At 42.1% G+C, this 18,196-nt stretch overlaps 1 protein-coding gene across 2 annotated transcripts in view; it reads left to right on the plus strand.

Annotated features, from left to right (window-relative positions):
* Positions 1 to 18,196, plus strand: part of ZFHX2 (zinc finger homeobox 2) — a 124,431-nt gene that overhangs the window by 83,634 nt on the left and 22,601 nt on the right. For both annotated transcript variants that reach the window (XM_075319226.1, XM_075319235.1), the window contains exons 7-9: positions 8,054 to 8,254; positions 9,780 to 9,873; positions 11,361 to 15,596. In XM_075319226.1, the coding sequence (XP_075175341.1) occupies positions 8,054 to 8,254; positions 9,780 to 9,873; positions 11,361 to 15,596 (4,531 nt within the window). The remainder of the gene's footprint in view (positions 1 to 8,053; positions 8,255 to 9,779; positions 9,874 to 11,360; positions 15,597 to 18,196) is intronic.

An 18,196-nucleotide genomic window follows, 5' to 3' on the forward strand; every position in this document is an offset into this window, starting at 1 on the left:
TCTGCGATCCTCGCATGACATTCGGCTCACGCTGGCAGCACAGCAGGAGCAGAGAGTCATGCGAGTGTCACAGCGACTGAGGTCCAATCGGCGGGCCAGCACTGAGGAGGGGGAGGCCGGCGCTGGATTTATCTCCCTCTCTCCTCCATTGCCGGCTATTGTCATTCTCCCCCTGCACTCGCGGTACACCGGTGTCTGCGAGTGCAGTGCGATTTTTCTCTCACCCCATAGACTTGAATGGGTGCGAGAGAAACAAGGATCGCATTACAATCGCAGCATGCTGTGACTGTTTTCTCGGTCCGATTAGGGCTGAGAAAATAATCGCTCATGTGTGCTGACACACAGGCTAGAATTGGTCCGAGTGGAATGCGATGTTTTATCGCATTCCACTCGCTCTGATTTTCATGCCCTGTGTCTTAGGCCTTACAGAAGAACTGGCCAGGTTAAGAAAAAATCTGCACAAACAATAGAAGGCACCTAGCCCCTTTACGTCATAATATTCAATTAGGCTTTGAATGATTGCTGAGTACTTGTTGATAGATCTCGCTTTAGAGAAAATGTGTTTCAAGCCTTAAATGGGTTGTCTCAACTTAAAATGTCATATATTGCATAGATTATACATTTAAGCACCTTTTAGTGTTTAAAAAGTATGGAAATGTAACATCCACCTAATGCTCAGTCATGTTTCCCATCACCAGTTCCCTGCATTGGTCTGATCCCTCCATACGACCACTCAGTCTAGCTCTCTTCCAGAGGGAAGAAGACTGAGGGCTCATGCGCACGTACCTGCTGAATATTCTGCAGCGATTTGACAGCACATGTGCGCTTCAAATCGCTGCAGAAACACTGCATCATGGATGCAGTTTTTTTGTAGAAAAAAAACGATTTCCTGCGCTTTGGCTGCTGCCCCCACCATGGACAGAGTGGGAGCTGCATCCATAGCGCACGGAATAATTGACATGCTGCTTTTATGAACGCACGAATTTGGGTCAAAATTTTAGCACCAAAATCACTGCGTTCATAAAAGCACCGTGCGCACGTATCATGCACAATCTACATAGATTGTGCAGGGGACGCAGGACGCATGCATTTATGCTGCAGTGCAATACGCAGCGTAAATGCATGCAATTACGCAACGTGCGCACGAGCCCTCACATCAGAGACCATGCCCCCAAAAAGGGGAGAGCATCTTAAAACAGAAGATTATGTAGTTGCCATGGAGCAATGCTTACATATAAATTTACTGTTGTATCTCTTTCTACAGGGGAAGTAATATGGAACTACAGTATCAGCTGCTAGAGGGGGAAGGAGACTGATTTTTTTTTCAGAACCCTCCCAAGTAGCCTAGTTTACAAGCTGGCCCATGTAAACTTTTTTGTTTGTGCTCTTATTTTTCTTCCAATTCTTCCTGTAGCTGCTGTGTTGTGTTTCTGAATTATTCAGTTTCATTACGTGCTCGGCTGAGTTGAGAGAAAAGGAAGAAAAAAGGGAAAGTTTATTTTCATACATCCTCTCTTTTTTTGAGTCTTTAAAAAAAAACACCAAAAACCCAAAACAAACCACAGAGATTTTAACTCTGATCTGAGTGGAGAGGATCATCTGGGCGAGAGAGAAGATGCGGCCCTGGTAGGACATGATGAAAGAACAATGTGTATTTGGGCTTTGTATTTATGTGGTATAAAAAGATGAGAAGGCAGCTTGGTGTTAGGATCCGACCTTGATCAAAGGGAAGGCAAGTGAGAAGACTCTTTAGAAGCTAGGCGTGAACATTCAAATACAGTTGATTTAGGAGAAACACAGATTTCAATAAAAGGCATTTAAAAAAAAACAACTTTCTTTGTAAATTTGCTTTTGTTAACCCCAAAATGTTGAAAGTGTCTTAGAATCTGAAGTTGAACATAAAGAAGTCCTTACAGTGAGGCCAGTTGGCTCATTCCTTTGGTTGGCTGTACAGTAGGTCAGCTTTCCAGCCAGGCTATAAGGATAACAATATAGGGAATGCTTCAAGAGATTCTTCCATTGTATATGTCAGAATACAGTTGACATCCAGTTAAAGATCTTAGTTGTGATATTGGATGCTTCAGAAGTTTATGTTTAGCTGTATAGATAAGGAAATTCCTCATGTTTGGCCTAAGCCACACGGCATGAAAATCGCAGCGAGTGGAATGCGATAAAACATCTCATTCCACTCGGACCAATATTAGCCTGTGTGTCAGCGCACATGAGCGATTATTTTCACAGCCCTAATCGGACCGAGAAAACAATCGCAGCATGCTGTGACTGTAATGCGTTCCTGGTTTCTCTCGCACTTCCCCTCCGCAGAGCCGTCCCTCCCCTCCGCTGCGCTGGCCCACCCCTCCTCAGTGCCGGCCCGCCCCCCGCAGCTGAGGTCCGATCGCATGATCGGACCTCAGTTGCAGGGACACTCGCATGACTCTTAGCTCCTGCTGTGCTGCCAGCGTGAGCCGAGTGTCATGCGAGGATCGCATTAGTCCCTTGTGTGGCCCCGGCCTTAAGTGAAGAGTTGTAAAACCTGTCACAGAAACAAGATACCAGTTCAACTCACCAGAGTAGATAGAATATCGCAGAATGTGCGGTGCACAGAAAAATATCAGGCCGGTTCCTGAACAGAAGCAATCCAGATTAGATGAAGACCAGCATCCGCAGATAGTATATTAAAACATATGCTTTAATCTTCCATAAGTTAAAACATACACACCGTCCGGTCTACGCGTTTCAAACAAAAATTCTTCTTAATCATGACACCATGGATTAAGAACGTTTTTAGTTTGAAATGCGGAGACCGGACGGTGTCTATGTTTTAACGTATGGGAGACTAAAGCATATATTTTAATATACTATCTACGGATGCTGGTCTTCATCTAATCTGAATCGTAAAGCCCGTGGTTACCATCCTGTATTTTGCTGTCCTCCAATGCTTGTGATTTTTTGTTATGCTCATAGTATCTTCATTTTGATATACAGTGCCTTAACAAACTATTCATAACCTGTAAACTTTTCCACATTTTCTTCACGTTACACCCATAAATTTAAATGTATTTTATTGGGACTTTATGTGTTATAATAATATAAGGTAGCAAGTACCGTATTTGTGAGGTGTAAGGCACTTGATACGTGGTTTTCTAAATAGTTAAAAATATAAATCTGAAAATTGTGTTGTGCATTTGTATTCAGCCCCCTGTAGTCTGATACCCCTAAATAAAATCCTGAGGGACTAATTGCCTCCAAAGTCACCTAATTAGTAAATTGAGTCCACCTGTGTGTAAATTATTTTCAGAATAACTACAGCTGTCCTATAATTATACTCTGGATCAAACAGCATCATGAAAATCAAGGAACACACCAAAAAGGTCAGGGATAAAGCAATAAAGAGTAAAGCAGGGTTAGGTTATAAAAAAAAAAACAAGCTCTGAACATTTCACAGAGCACTGTTCAATCCAGCATCCAAAAATTGAAGGAGTTAAAGTCAAGCCCTAAATCCCATTGAGAATCTGTGGCAAGACTTGAAAATTGCTTTTCACAGACGCTCTCCATCCAATCTCACTGAGCTGGAGCTATTTTGCGAAGAAGAATGGGCAACAAATTTCAGCCTCTAGATGTGTAAAGCTGGTAGCGAGATACCACAAAGACTTGCGGTAGAAATTGCAGTGAAAGATGTTCCTACAAAGTATTGACTTGGGGTTGAATAGAAATGCACACCACAGTTTTAGATTTATATTTTTAAACTATTTAGAAACCCCTGTATAATTTTCTTTACATTTTACATATACTACTTAGGGTTGGTATATCACAAAAAAATCCCAATAAAATACATTTAAATTTATGGATGTATCATGTAACATGAAAAAATGTGGCCAAGTTAACGGAGTGTGAATACTTTTTCAAGACACTGTATTTTGCTCCTAATTTGGATATGGTGCTTAGCTGTAGACATATACCCTTAGTCAAAATAAAACATGTCTCCTACTTTGTATTCATGGTAATGCTACTGATCAGCTGCCTTAACGCCTTCCCGAACTTGGACATACTGATGCATCCTATTCTGCGGTGACTTATCAGCCTTGGATGTACCAGTATATCCTGGTGAATGCGTGTGCACAGGAGCTGTGCATGCGCGATTACTAACGGGAGCTCAGCTTGCGTGACAGCCAGGAGCAGAGCCAGCATCGCCCTGGGCTGTTTAACACCCTAAATGCAGCCATCTATATCGATCGCAACATTTTTTTTTTTTTAAAAAATCACAAAATAAACAAAAAAAATTCTACCAATAAATACGTATATTTATGTAAAAACAACCCAATCTTAAAACCTGGCAAAAACTATACTTTTTCATAAAACCTAAGAAAAAAACCTCTGCGCTAGAGACCATAAAGACTGATATTGTTTCAGACAAAGAAAAGAAGAGGGTAGGAGGGTTGCAATTATCTAGGTTTTTCATAAAACCGCTGAACAAAAAACTGGAATAAAACACAATGAAAAAGACAAATGTAAATAAAAATGGTATAGCTGGAAACGTCATCTTGTCCAGCAAAAAACAAGCCGTCAAACAGCTACATCAGCAGAAAAATAAATAAGTTATAGCTCTCAGAATATAGCGATGCAAAAACAATTCTTTTTTTCTATAAAAATAGTTTTTATTGTTGCCAAATCAGCAAACCATAAAAAAGTATATAAATATAGTATCACTGTAATCGTACTGACCTTAAGAACAAACCTATCTTATCTGTTTTACCACGTGCAGAAAAGCATAAAAAAGCAATTACTGATTTGCTGTTTTTTGTTAATTCTGCCTACTAAAAATTGGAATAGAAAGCGATCAAAAAATGTTACATGTTCACAAATGGTACCAATAAAAACGTCAATTCATTCCACAAAAAACAAACCCTCACATGACTCTTTCTGCAGAAATACAGAAAAATTATAGTATTGTTTATTCTTCCTCCTAAATATTGCAGTAAGTCTCGGCTCACATATATCCTGCGCTCTACGCTGAGCGCTTACACAGGTGTCCCTCTTTTAGGTGTATTTTAGGCGGGCACAAAAACACGATCGGCCACAGGTTTGTGCATTTCTGAAAAGCCAGACACCACTAAACAGAGACCAAACGGAGTCTGGAGTAACTCCGCCTAGTGATTGGATCTGTCGGCGGCTTCATCTGAATCATGTGTTTCAGATATTTAGATGGAAATCCTACTGTAAGTGCTCAGCATAGAGCACCAGATTCATGTGAGCTGATCCAAAATAGCCTGTACTCCAAAATTCCACAAATAAAAACTTCAGCGTGACCCACAAAAAAAGAAGTCCGTCACTAACAGAAATATAGGGGGTATCCAAATCAATGGTAGCACAAAGGCTCTGGAAAAGCAACGTGGCTACCACCAAAAGAAATTTAGCAATATCTGCTCTCCTAAATCCTCATAACCTCCTCCCTTCTGAACCCCAAAATGTGCCTAAACCTCAGTTAGCATCTACATATTTCACATTAATGCAGTGAGGAGAGCCCGCTTAATTTAGGGGAGTGTGATTCCAGAAGCACAAGCGGGGCACATTGTGTACTTCTCCCCTTCTATATTTGCCCTAAGCGCTTTTCCCTTTCTATATTTGCCCTTAGCACTTCTCCCCTTCTATATTTGCCCTAAACGCTTTTCCACTTCTATATTTGCCCTAAGCACTTCTCCCCTTCTATATTTGCCCTAAGCGCTTCTCCCCTTCTATATTTGCCCTAAGCACTTCTCCTCTTCTACCTTTTCCCTAAGCACTTCTTGTCTTCTATATTTGCCCTAAGAGCTTCTCCCTTCTATATTTCCCCTAAGCGTTTCTACCTTTAATATTTGCCCTAAGTGTTTCAAATCCCCTTCTATTTTTGCCCTAAGCGTTTCTCTCCTTCTATATTTCCCCTAAGCATTTCTCCCTTTTTATATATGCTCAGAGCACTTCTCCCCTTTTATATTTGCCCTAAGCACTTCTCTCATTCTATACTTGCCCTAAACAGCAGCACTTCTCCCCTTCTACATTTGCCCAGGGCGCGTCTCCTCTTCTATATTTGCCCTAAGCAATTCTCTCCTTCATATTTGCACTGAGCGCTTTTCCCCTTCTATATTTGCCCTAAGCACTAGGAAGGTTGAACTAGATGGACCTAGGTCTTTTTTCAACCTTAGTAACTATGTAACTTCTCCCTTTCTTTATTTGGCCAGGGCGCTTCTCCGATTCTATATTTGCCCAGGGCGCTTCTCCTCTTCTATATTTGCCCTAAGCGCTTCTCCCCTTCTATAGTTACCCTAAGCACTTCTCGTTTTCTATATTTGCTCAGAGCGCTTCTCCCCTTCTATATTTGCACTGAGCACTTCTCCTCTTCTATATTTGCCCTAAGCGCTTCCCCCATTCTATATTTGCCCTAAGCACTTCTTCCCTTCCATATTTGCCCTAAGCGCTTCTCCACTTTTATATTTGCCCTAAGCGTTTCTCCCCTTCTATATTTGCCCTAAGTGATTCTCCCCTTCTATATTTGCCCAGGGCGCTTCTCCCCTTCTATATTTGCCCTAAGCGCTTCTCCCCTTCTATATTTGCCCTAAGCACTTCTCCCCTTCTGTATTTGCTCTAAGCGCTTCTCCCTTTCTATATTTGCCCTTAGCACTTCTCCCCTTCTATATTTGCCCAGGGCGCTTCTCCCCTTCTATATTTGCCCTAAGCGCTTCTCCCCTTCTATATTTGCCCTAAGCAATTCTCTCCTTCATATTTGCACTGAGCGCTTTTCCCCTTCTATATTTGCCCTAAGCACTAGGAAGGTTGAACTAGATGGACCTAGGTCTTTTTTCAACCTTAGTAACTATGTAACTTCTCCCTTTCTTTATTTGCCCTTAGCACTTCTCCCCTTCTATATTTGCCCAGGGCGCTTCTCCCCTTCTATATTTGCCCTAAGCGCTTCTCCCCTTCTATATTTGCCCTAAGCACTTCTCCCCTTCTATATTTGCCCTAAGCGCTTCTCCCCTTCTATATTTGCCCTAAGCGCTTCTCCCATTCTATATTTGCCCAGGGCGCTTCTCCCCTTTTAAATTTGCCCTAAGCGCTTCTCCCATTCTATATTTACCCTAAGCGCTTCTCCCCTTCTATATTTGCCCTAAGCGATTCTCCCATTCTATATTTGTCCTAAGCGCTTCTCCCCTTCTATATTTGCCCTAAGCGATTCTCCCCTTCTATATTTGCCTTAAGCGCTTCTCCCATTTTATATTTGCCCTAAGCGATTCTCCCCTTTTATATTTGCCCAGGGCGCTTCTCCCCTTCTATATTTGTCCTAAGCGCTTCTCCCCTTCTATATTTGCCCTAAGCACTTCTCCCCTTCTATATTTGTCCTAAGCGCTTCTCCCCTTCTATATTTGCCCAGGGCGCTTCTCCCCTTTTATATTTGCCCAGGGCGCTTCTCCACTTCTATATTTGCCTTAAGCGCTTCTCCCATTCTATATTTGCCCTAAGCGCTTCTCCCCTTGTATATTTGTTTAGTTTGTTCAAAACAAATGAACATTACTATTTATTAAGTGTTTCAGTAAGTTGTGGTTACTGTAATATTGAAGCAGATGTGTTAATGCTTTATGCACACATGGCAAATTTTTGTGGATTTCCAGAAAAAAGCACACTATAACCACGTAAATGGGAAAAAAAAACATTGATATGCAGAGGATAAAAATCTACATAGATTTAAGAGCATGGTGTAGATTTTTAAATGAAATTTGTTGCAGATTTACAAAATCTGCATGAAAAGTCACTGCATAATGCTCTGTAAGCAATCGCTGAAAAAAATGAAATCTGCTGCATGTGTACATGACCTTACTGTCTTTGTTCCTTTGTCAAAACAACAGATTGCAAATGATCATCTTCCATTCTGAAGCTTTCAGTGCATCTTATATGACGTAAAATCTGTTTTATTATGTTTATTATTTATTCTCCCACTTTTGATCTTCATTTTAGTTGTTTATTGTGTATCATATTTTTTTTGAAAAAAATCGTAAAAGGTCTGCATTTTTTTTTACACCCTCAGGTTTTTTGCTGTCCATTTTGTGCTTATGTTAGTCCCTCTGAGGAGCAGGTCCACAGTCATGCTGTGTCTCAGCATGCTCTGCAGCCGACGTTTCGCTGCCCATTGTGCCAGGAACAGCTAACAGGAACTGTAAATCTGAGAGGACACCTGGGACATGGACACAATGTAGTGTCTGAATGTGTGGAGAAATTGTTACAAGTGGTAAGAACTTTACTAAAACAGAGTAATAAAAGTAAAGGTTTTAGCAGCAATGTTTTGACCTGTCATAAAGTTTGTGCTGCCATCCATTTATAAAAAAGAATCTTATATAAGTACTGTAAATAAAATATTAATGGATAGATACTATCAAATTATCCTTGCTAGTACAAAAACAATGCACTTGTCTTTAAGGGTTTGTTCATTACTAGGACAACCTCTTCTGATTCCACGTTTCCCCCAGGTAAAATAAGTAAGCCTATACTCACCTCCTGTACCGGAATCCTTCTAGTGGTGTTCGGGCTTGCAGTGCCGGGGCTCATGTGGGGTTGTCCACTGCTAGGACAACGTCTTCTGATTTCACGTCCCCCCCCCCATATAAAATAATAAAGCCTTTACTCACCTACTGTACCGGAGCCGTTCCGTCGGTGCCGTGGCTCACGTGGGGTTGCGACATCATACGAGCCCTGTGTCTAATCAGTGCCGGCTTCTGTCTCCCCGCCTTGGGACCAAATGAGTTAATCAACAGGAAGTGAGCGCTGTGGTTGCCGCTTAGTTCCTGTTGATTGCTCTTTTGTCCAAAGGTAGGAAGAAGGAAGCCCTTGTTGGTTGGACACGGGGCCCATGTGATGTCACAACCGCATGTGAGCCGCGGCACTGCTGGAACGGTTCCGGTACGTGAGGTGAGTATAGGCTTTATTATTTTACCTGGGGGGGAACATGTGGAATCAGAAGGGGTTGTCCTAGTAGTGGACAACTCCTTTAATCTCTATTATAGTTACTATATAGTTACTCTATTATAGTTACTCCTTTAATCCCTATTATAGCTATATAGTTACTCTATTATAGTTACTCCTTTAATCTCTATTATAGTTACTGCCAAATTCTTTTTATACATTTATACACCGATTTGTTTCTACCGTATTGTTATTTGGGGTGTAGCTACTGAGAGTGCCAAAGTAGCAGTTGCACCTAAGTGCTGGTGAAAAAAGGCCCCAATACAGATGAGATAACAATCGAGCAATGAATGGTCGTCTATACGAAACTTCCCTGACATGACCGCACCATACGCAGGACCATATTGTACAAATATCTTTAAGATGAAGCATTACACTCTTGATGTACAGCAAAGGAAAACATTCAATAATCCTAATTTGATATACCCAAAGGTGCAACAAGAAGTAGCAGATTGCTTGTTTTCTGAATGATCACAACATTCACATTATGCCATGAATGTGCGAAAATATCAGACATACCCATTCAATCGGGACATCTGTGAATGTTTTGCCTTAAAATCTGTTATTTGACATCTCTAGTTTGGAACGCCAAACAATCGATTTGGTTGAAATTGTCCATTTGGTACAACCTTGGTCTAATGTGTAGGGGGCCTAAGGCAGACACATAAAGCCACCAGAATTATAAATGGACCATAATGGGTTGGAGGTGGTAGGGCCGCTTATAGATGGTGTATTAGCACCTAGGAGCCTATGCTTGTCTCTGGTTGTTCTGTAACCTTTCTTATGTTTTTCAGGCACAAAAAGTTAATATAAATTTTAGGACCAGAATTATTCCTTTGAGAGTGATAGAGGAACCTGACCATCCTGTCACAGAGAGCACACCTTCCAGTGAGTTTCCTAACCTCCTGTTTGCATTTTTCATGTACATATGGAACTGTTATTCATTAAGAAAAATGCTGCTTCGTTAAAGGGAATCTTTTACCAAGTCTTAGACACCTAATCAGAAAGAAGCATGACATAGAGACAGAAACGCCGATTCCAACGATGTGTCACTTACTGGGCTGCTTGCTATAGTTTTGATAATGTCCTACTGATAAAACAGTGATTTTGTCACTTAGAAGACTAGAAAGGCTGCTGTCTTGTTTTTCACCATATTCATGTGCTCTGTATAAACCTTCCTTACCACTGATTGGAAGCTTTCTGCCTATGCACAATATACACAGAAAACTGGCAATCAGTGTTGTGGGTGGGGTGAAATAGAGCAGCGCCATAAGTGATACATCACTGGAATAAGGGTCTCTGCCTCACCTTATAATGGGGTAGCAAAAACTGGGTGACAGATTTTCCTTAACACTAGAAGTCCCAGAGAGGGGTCATTTAACATTTCTACCTTTGGAATGGGGGGAGCTCGACATTTCTGGGACTTCTAGTGTTAAAGGGAACCTGTCAGGTAATTTATGTGTTATAACCTAGTAGCAGTGTGATGTGTGGCCTAGTAACCCCTTCCTACCCATCCCTGTGTTGCAATATTGTGGAATGTGCATGTATAAAAATATTTTTTATTACATATGTGTACCCTATGTAAATGATCAGGGGCTCTAGCCCCATGGGCATCGCATCACCCTGTGGGCGTTTGCATGTTTTCCGTGCTATTACTCCCCTGTGGGCTTGATACCATGGATTTACATGAGCGACGTCACCGTCAGCTCCTGGAGATCCCGTGCTTACCATTCCCGCAGCCTTGTTATCCGTGTGCTTGCTTCCCGTCTCCATACGCGCACTGCATATGCTCAGAAGCCTCCTGTGGATCCGATCATGCGCAGTGCGCGTCTGAAGACAGAGAAGCAAGCACCGGCTGACAAACAAGGCTGCGGGAATGGTAAGTACGCACGCGCGGGATCTCAGTAAATCCATAGTATCACGCCCACAGAGGCGTGATACCACGGAGAACATGCAAACGCCCACAGGGCGATGCGACGCCCATCGGGCTAGAGCCCCTGTTCATTTACATAGGTTACACATAAGTAATAAAACATGTTTTTATATATGCACATTACACAATATTACAACACAGAGATGGGTAGGAAGGGGTTACTAGGCCACACATCACACTGCTACTAGGTTAGAACACATAAATTACCTAACAGGTACCCTTTAAGGATTTTGTGTGTCAAAACTCTCATGAAAACTTGTTAAATTGCATCTCATAGTGTAAATCAGAATCCAGATTTTACTGCACTGCTTCTGCATTCTGATTGGATACCTTTTTTCCTGCTTCAGTTTTGGCACAAGATCCTTGACAATTTTTTCTTTTAATTGATAAATGATGCAGATAATACAAGCTCTTCTTTAATTATATTTTGTTATTTGCACAGGTGAAATTACAGAATCCTCCCCTCCAGAATCCCCTGGAGAACTTTCCGCGAACCCTGTTGAGGCTATTGACAATGCAGCAGATAATGAGAAAGCACAAGATGAAACTGCATGCCCCCTATGTCCACTGACTTCTGAAAATTCACAAGATTTAAGAACACACTTGGAGAAGGATCATCCTGAGCTCAGCCCATCTGATATCCAACAAGCATGCGAAGGTCGTGGCCGAGAAGTGGATACTGTGGAGCAGGAGGATAGAAAGGGCTCTCAGGAAAACACACCTGCTCAACCTCAACAATCTACATATCGAAAGACCGCCAACTTTGCTATGGACAAGTTTATGGATCCATCAAGGCCACATAAATGTATCGTTTGCAAGGAGTCTTTTACCCAAAAAAATATTCTGCTTGTACATTATAATTCAGTATCTCACTTGCACAAAGTACGTAAAGCCTCTCTTGACCCTTCCCTTTCCACCAGAAATGAGTCTGGAGTAGGAAGCACTGCACATAGTGTTCAGACAGGACAAGACAAACCTTACAAATGCACAGTGTGCCATGTATCATACAACCAAAGCTCAACATTAGAAATTCACATGCGCTCTGTTCTCCACCAGACCCGCTCTAGAAGCTCAAAGCAAGATCCAACAAAGACATCCAGTGAAAAGCCTCAAAGAGACTCTGGAATTAAAAGTGAAACCATTACTGATAGCAGAGGAGAGACAGCAGATGTTCAAGGAATTGAATGTACTAAGAAGAGACATCAGCAACTTGGACCATGCATGGGAGTTCCACTACTACCCACTGCAGTCGCCCCTCCATCTGTGCCCCTTTCAATGGATTTATCTAGGCCATCTCCTCTTGTCCAGCCTTCTCCACTGTTTGCACCATCACTTCTACCCACGTTTCCACTGATACCTGAAACTCTTTTGAAACTCCAGCGTCAACAGCAGCAACTCCTTCTTCCATTCTATCTTCAAGAGCTTAAAGTCAGTGGAGATGGGAGTTCAACTCCTTTACTGCCATTTGGAGGTGCCCAGCAGCCTCCACCTATCAAAGATGAAGGTGATCAACCAAGTGCAACTCCTAGACAAGCAAGTGAGAAGGATGAAAAAGTGTTAGATGAACGTGATGCAGCCACTGGAGAGACAAATGCGTCACAGAATCCAGATTCTTCTTCCAAGGATTCTGGAGACCCTACAGGGTCTGCAGCACGAGCTTTGTTAGAAAATTTTGGCTTTGAGTTAGTCACACAATACAACGAAGGAAGACAACCAGTAACTTCCCAGGTTCAACCTCAGCCACGACCTCCTGCTCCTCCGCTTGATACATCCCCTACTCCTTCTTCCACTGAGAAGCTACAGTGTGGTACTTGTGGTAAACTTTTCTCAAACAGACTAATTCTTAAAACACATGAAGAGCACATGCACCAGCGCTTACTCCCTTTTGAAGCATTGAGTCGCTATGCTGCCAGTTTTCGGCGTTCATATGACAGTCACAACCCTTTAGGACCTAATTCTGATTTAACAGGACCATCAGTTACTCCACTTGACTTTTCTGTTACTTCACAGCTTTCTCATTGTACAAAAGAGTTGGAGCAACAAGAAATTACACTTGACCATGGTGTTACAATTGAGCAGCTCAGTTTCCTGCAAAGTCTTTTTGACTTTCCAGGGCCTTTGCTGGAAGAGCAAATCATGTGGGTAGCTAATAAAACTGGGCTGCCCCCTGCAACTATCCAACACTGGTACAAGCAAAAGGAGAACATTATACTAGAGAATCAGGAGGATGAAACAGAGGAAAGCATACGACTTGATCGATTGGGTCATCGTCGTTTCTCACGAACAAAATTCTCAGAATTTCAGACCCAGGCCTTAAACAGTTTCTTTGAATCCAGTGCATACCCTAGAGATAGTGAGGTAGAACACTTGTCCGAGTTGTTGGGACTTTCAGGAAGAGTGGTGGTTGTATGGTTTCAAAATGCTCGTCAGAAAGCAAGAAAACAAGCTGCAGAAACTGGGACCTCACCTTCTCCACCTCTTCACCTTGGTCAACCAGGGGAACGCCCTGCTGCCAATAGTAAAATACCGCCTTGCCGAAAATGTGGTATTACTCTTCCTTGTATTTTTCAGCTGATCCATCATCTCAGAATTTGCTATAAGGATCACATTGAAGAAGCAACTGAATTACAAGAAAAAGAAGAGGATTCAGAAAAAAATAAACAAAAAGAAGAAACTGTGATTGAAGATAAACAAAAAGAAGAACCTATAACTGACTGTAGTGACACCCAAGAGAAGACATTAAAAAGTGAGCCAGAAAAGCCAGAAAATGATGATAGTGATAATGTAGAGGAACAAAAACCCATAACTCCAGTAGCCAAAGGAATTATTAATTCACCTATAGTGAATGAAGGAAATTATCAGCCTGATGAAATTGATCAGCCTGCAGAACAGATTGAACCATCTAACCTTACAAGTTCAGCTGATCAGAAACAAGGCAAATCATTACTAAGTAGCGGTCATCTGTCAGCTCCACTAATGGATCTGTCTCTTCTTATTCCTGTTGGAACAGGTGATGGGGCCTGTCTCAGAAAAAGAAAACATGAGGAAGATAGTCTGTCCCCAACTGGAAGTGAAGGTGGAGATGAACCTCCCAGAGACAAACGTTTAAGAACCACCATATTACCAGAACAACTTGATATTTTACATCGGTGGTATCTGCAAGATTCTAACCCCACCAGAAGCACTTTAGAGCGCATATCTCTTGAAGTTGGCTTAAAGAAGAGAGTAGTTCAAGTTTGGTTTCAGAATACAAGAGCTCGTGAGCGTAAAGGTCAATACCGAGGGGGAATACCCTCATCTGTTTCAGCTCCTAAGCAGCAAGAAGATTGTCCAAATGAAGGATCAAAAAGGGATGGAATAAATTTCTATTATAGTGCTCCACCAAGCCAAGTGATGCCCCAGTTACCAGCAAAAACAAGCATATCCACCGTGCAGACTTCATGTTCTTCAATACTGCCAAAACCACTAGCTTCTTGCAGTGTTACAGCTCCAGTTACAAAACCCCTGGTCAATCCAACACAGGCGCTTTCAGGAATAATTAGTGCCACACACGTTTTACCTAGTTTAGTTAATCCTTCACAAGCTCTAACTAATCTTGCCAATTCTCAGGCGCTGCCTGGCCTTGTGAATCCTCCTCAAGCTTTATCTGGTTTAGTGAGTCCAAACCAAACATTTACTGGCCTTGTTAATCCAGCACAAGTACTTTCTAGCTTTGTTAGTACTTCTCAATCTTCACAAGGTTTATTATTGGCTTCATTTGCAGCCAAGCCTGCACCAACAATTTTAATGTCTTCAACCCCAGAGGTTAAGTTGCACACCACAGCAAGTCAGCAAGTTTCTGCCCAGTCATCAGGAGGGCAGACTGCTGAGCCTGAAAAAACATTAACACCACCATTTCCTGAGGTTTCTGATTCTTCTAAAGTCATAAATTCAGAACAGCAGACCACTGAGAACCAAACTCTGGAGATCCAAAGTATAAATAGCCAAAAATGTCTAGATGAGAAAGGAGCCACAAAAAACATGGAGTCCTTTATGCACAGTCCACAAGGAGGAGACCTAAGTGATTCATCAAGTTCAGATCCTGGTCCATCTAGTCCGGGTAAAGGAGCTTTAAATTCTGAGGGATTTATGGGTTCTTCTGGAGCAAGACGTTATCGTACCCAGATGAGTAGTTTGCAGTTACGAATACTCAAGGCCTGTTATGCTGAATATCGCACTCCAAGCATGCAAGAGTGTGACTGCCTTGGGGGTGAAATTGGTCTCCAAAAGAGAGTTGTGCAAGTGTGGTTCCAAAATGCCAGAGCCAAAGAAAAGAAAGCCAAATTACAAGGTTTGGTTGGTACAGGCTCTACAAATGATGGGCCTTCACCTACAGAATGTACCCATTGTAATGTAAAATATGGGCCAACCATTCTATGTCGTGCCCACATATTCTCCCGACAACATATTGCAAGACTGCGAGTATCAATACAACAGCAACTAAAGGAAGAAAGTCGCTACCGGGATACTCATCCTAGCGGAGGAGCAGCTACTGTTTCTGAAAGCAAACCAGCCTCACAGATTCTCAACTTCCAGAGTCCTGCCACAGTGACTCCTCAAATCCAGAGGCTCACACCATTGTTGATGCCTGGTCAGGGCATTCCTGCACCAATCGGTGGATTGGCAACTTTTAACACAGGTAAAATACAGTTTGGGGATAGGAAATATATCAAAAGAAGGACTGGGTTAAATGGGAATGAGTCAAACGTGAATGGTTCAGCTTATAAAGGTCATCTGGGACTTTTGTATTTTTTACTTATGGAACTAACAACTTACCAGTAGATAGTTGCTAACTATCTGCCTGCCTGTTCTGCCCGGAGCCTATCTGTCCCAGTTTAGAGTGATTTATGGACCGCTCCTGCCAGCGATTCTGATGCTTTCATTGACATCAGGTCAACAGAATATCTTCTCTTCTGCTCTGTCAACAGGGCATCACTGGCGATGTCATGCTGATTGACAAAAGGCTCAGTCTAACACAGCGGGAAGCCTGCTGTCAATCAGCATGACATCGTCAGTAACCCCACCATTGACAGATTAGAGCAGAGCAGATGAGGAAGAGCCGTTCTGGGGACATGTGGTCAAAGGAAGGAGAAGAATCGCTGCTTGAAACGGGAGAGATTATTGCAGGGTAGAACAAGCAGGTTGTTAGCAACTACCTGCCGGTAAGTTCTTTGCCTCAAACAATAAAAAATCCAAAAGTCCTGGATAACCCTTTAAAATTAGGAAAGAGTCAGTACAGAGTTAAGCTTCTAACTTCACCTAGCAGCTCCTTAAAAAATTGCTTTCACGTTGTGCAGGAAGATACACTCTAGATCACATACATAGCATAGCGGGAGCAAGAGTGACACATTAGAAACAACAAAGCTACATACAGCCCAGGTGCCAGCTGTGTTACATAGCTGCTACCCTACAGTAAATGATGCAATCGATCTATGTATGATGGCATCGGTTTTCCCTCATAAAACGCACCGTCCAGCCCGACCGCAGCCTTTAACAGGCTTCAACATGGCTGCCATTATTTCTGATGGCGATCAACAACCTATGCAATGGTCGCAGTGTCTACCATGTAATATCTCTAAGGAAGCCCAGCCTGAGGCTAGACTTCATTGAAGAGCTTCAATTTAACAGTACAGTGCTATACAACAGTGGGGACAATTTTAAAATGTAGAAAAAAAACATGAAAAAAGTATTTGTCACATGCAGTGAACGTAGAAGTGGGAAAAATAAATCTACACCAGAATTGGAAGTTTTTAGTTGCTGCAATTCCCCCCCTTCCCCCGGCAGATATCATTAAAAGCGATCATGTGTACCTCAAAATGGTATCAATAACAAAATCTGCTCAACATGCAAAAAAACCAAGGCCTCGCACTGCACCACTGATGGAGGAATAGAAATTTATGGGTCTCAAAAAGAAACAACACATACCCAATTATTTTTTTTTTAGTTTTTTTCTTATACAAAGTTGTAAACTTTTTTTAACCACTAAAATATACATACAGTATATCACAAAAGGGAGTACATCCCTCACATTTTTGTAAATATTTTTTTCATAGGACAACACTGAAGATATGACACTTTAATACAATGTAATATAGTCGGTGTACAGCTTGTATAACAGTGTAAATTTGGTGCCCTCTAAATAACTCAACACACAGTCATTAATGTTTAAACTGTTGGCGATAAAAGTGAGTACACCCCTAAGTGAAAACAGACAAATTATGTCCAAAGTATCAATATTTTGTGTGCCCACCATATTTTTCAAGCACTGACTTAACTATTGAGGATGCCCCACAGATGCTCAATAGCATTTAGGTCTGGAGCCATGCTTGGCCAGTACAGATTTTTTACCCTCAGTTTCTTTAGCAAGGCAGTGGTTGTCTTAGAGTTACATTTGGGGTCGTGTTTGGAATACTGCCCTGTGGCCCATTTTCCCAAAGGGAGGGGGGATTATGCTCTACTTTAGTATGTCACAGTACATTTTGGCATTCATGGTTCCTTCAGTGAACTGTAGCTCTCAACTGCCAGAGCACTCATGCAGCCCCAAACCATCACACTCCCACCACTATGTTTGACTGTAGGCAAGACACACTTGTTTTTGTTCTCCTCACCTGGTTGCCGCTACACACGCTTGACACAGTTTGAACGAAATAAGTTTATCTTGGTGTCATCAGACCACAAGACATGGCTCCAGTAATGCATGTCTCTAGACTGCTTGTTGTCAGCAAATTGTTTGCAGGCTTTCTTGTGCATCATCATTAGAAGAGCCTTCCTTCTGGGACAACAGCCATGCAGACCAATTTGATGCAGTGTACTACGTGTGTTTTGAGCATTGATAGGCTGAACCCCTCCACCTGTAACCCCCCACCCCGTTAACCCCTGCATCAATTCTGGCAGCACTCAGATGTCTATTTTGAAAAGACAGTCTCTGTATATGACTCTTAGCACATGCTCTTAACCTCTTTGGTCGACCAGAGGGAGGCCTTTTCTGAGTGGAACCTGTTTTGATAAATCGCTGTATGGTCTTGACCAACGCGCTGCAACTCAGATTTAGGGTGTTCGCATCTACTTAAGCCATTTGTTTATGTAGAGCAACAATCCTTTGTTCAAATCCTCAGAAAATTCTTTGCCATGAGGAGCCATTTTGAACTTCCAGTGACCAGAATGAGAGAGTGTGGGCAATAACACCAAATTTACCACATCTGCTCCCCATTCATACCTCATACCTTGTAATACTAATGA

The sequence above is a fragment of the Anomaloglossus baeobatrachus genome, chromosome 1 (assembly GCF_048569485.1).
Source record: "Anomaloglossus baeobatrachus isolate aAnoBae1 chromosome 1, aAnoBae1.hap1, whole genome shotgun sequence".
NCBI classification, from domain to species: domain Eukaryota; kingdom Metazoa; phylum Chordata; class Amphibia; order Anura; family Aromobatidae; genus Anomaloglossus; species Anomaloglossus baeobatrachus.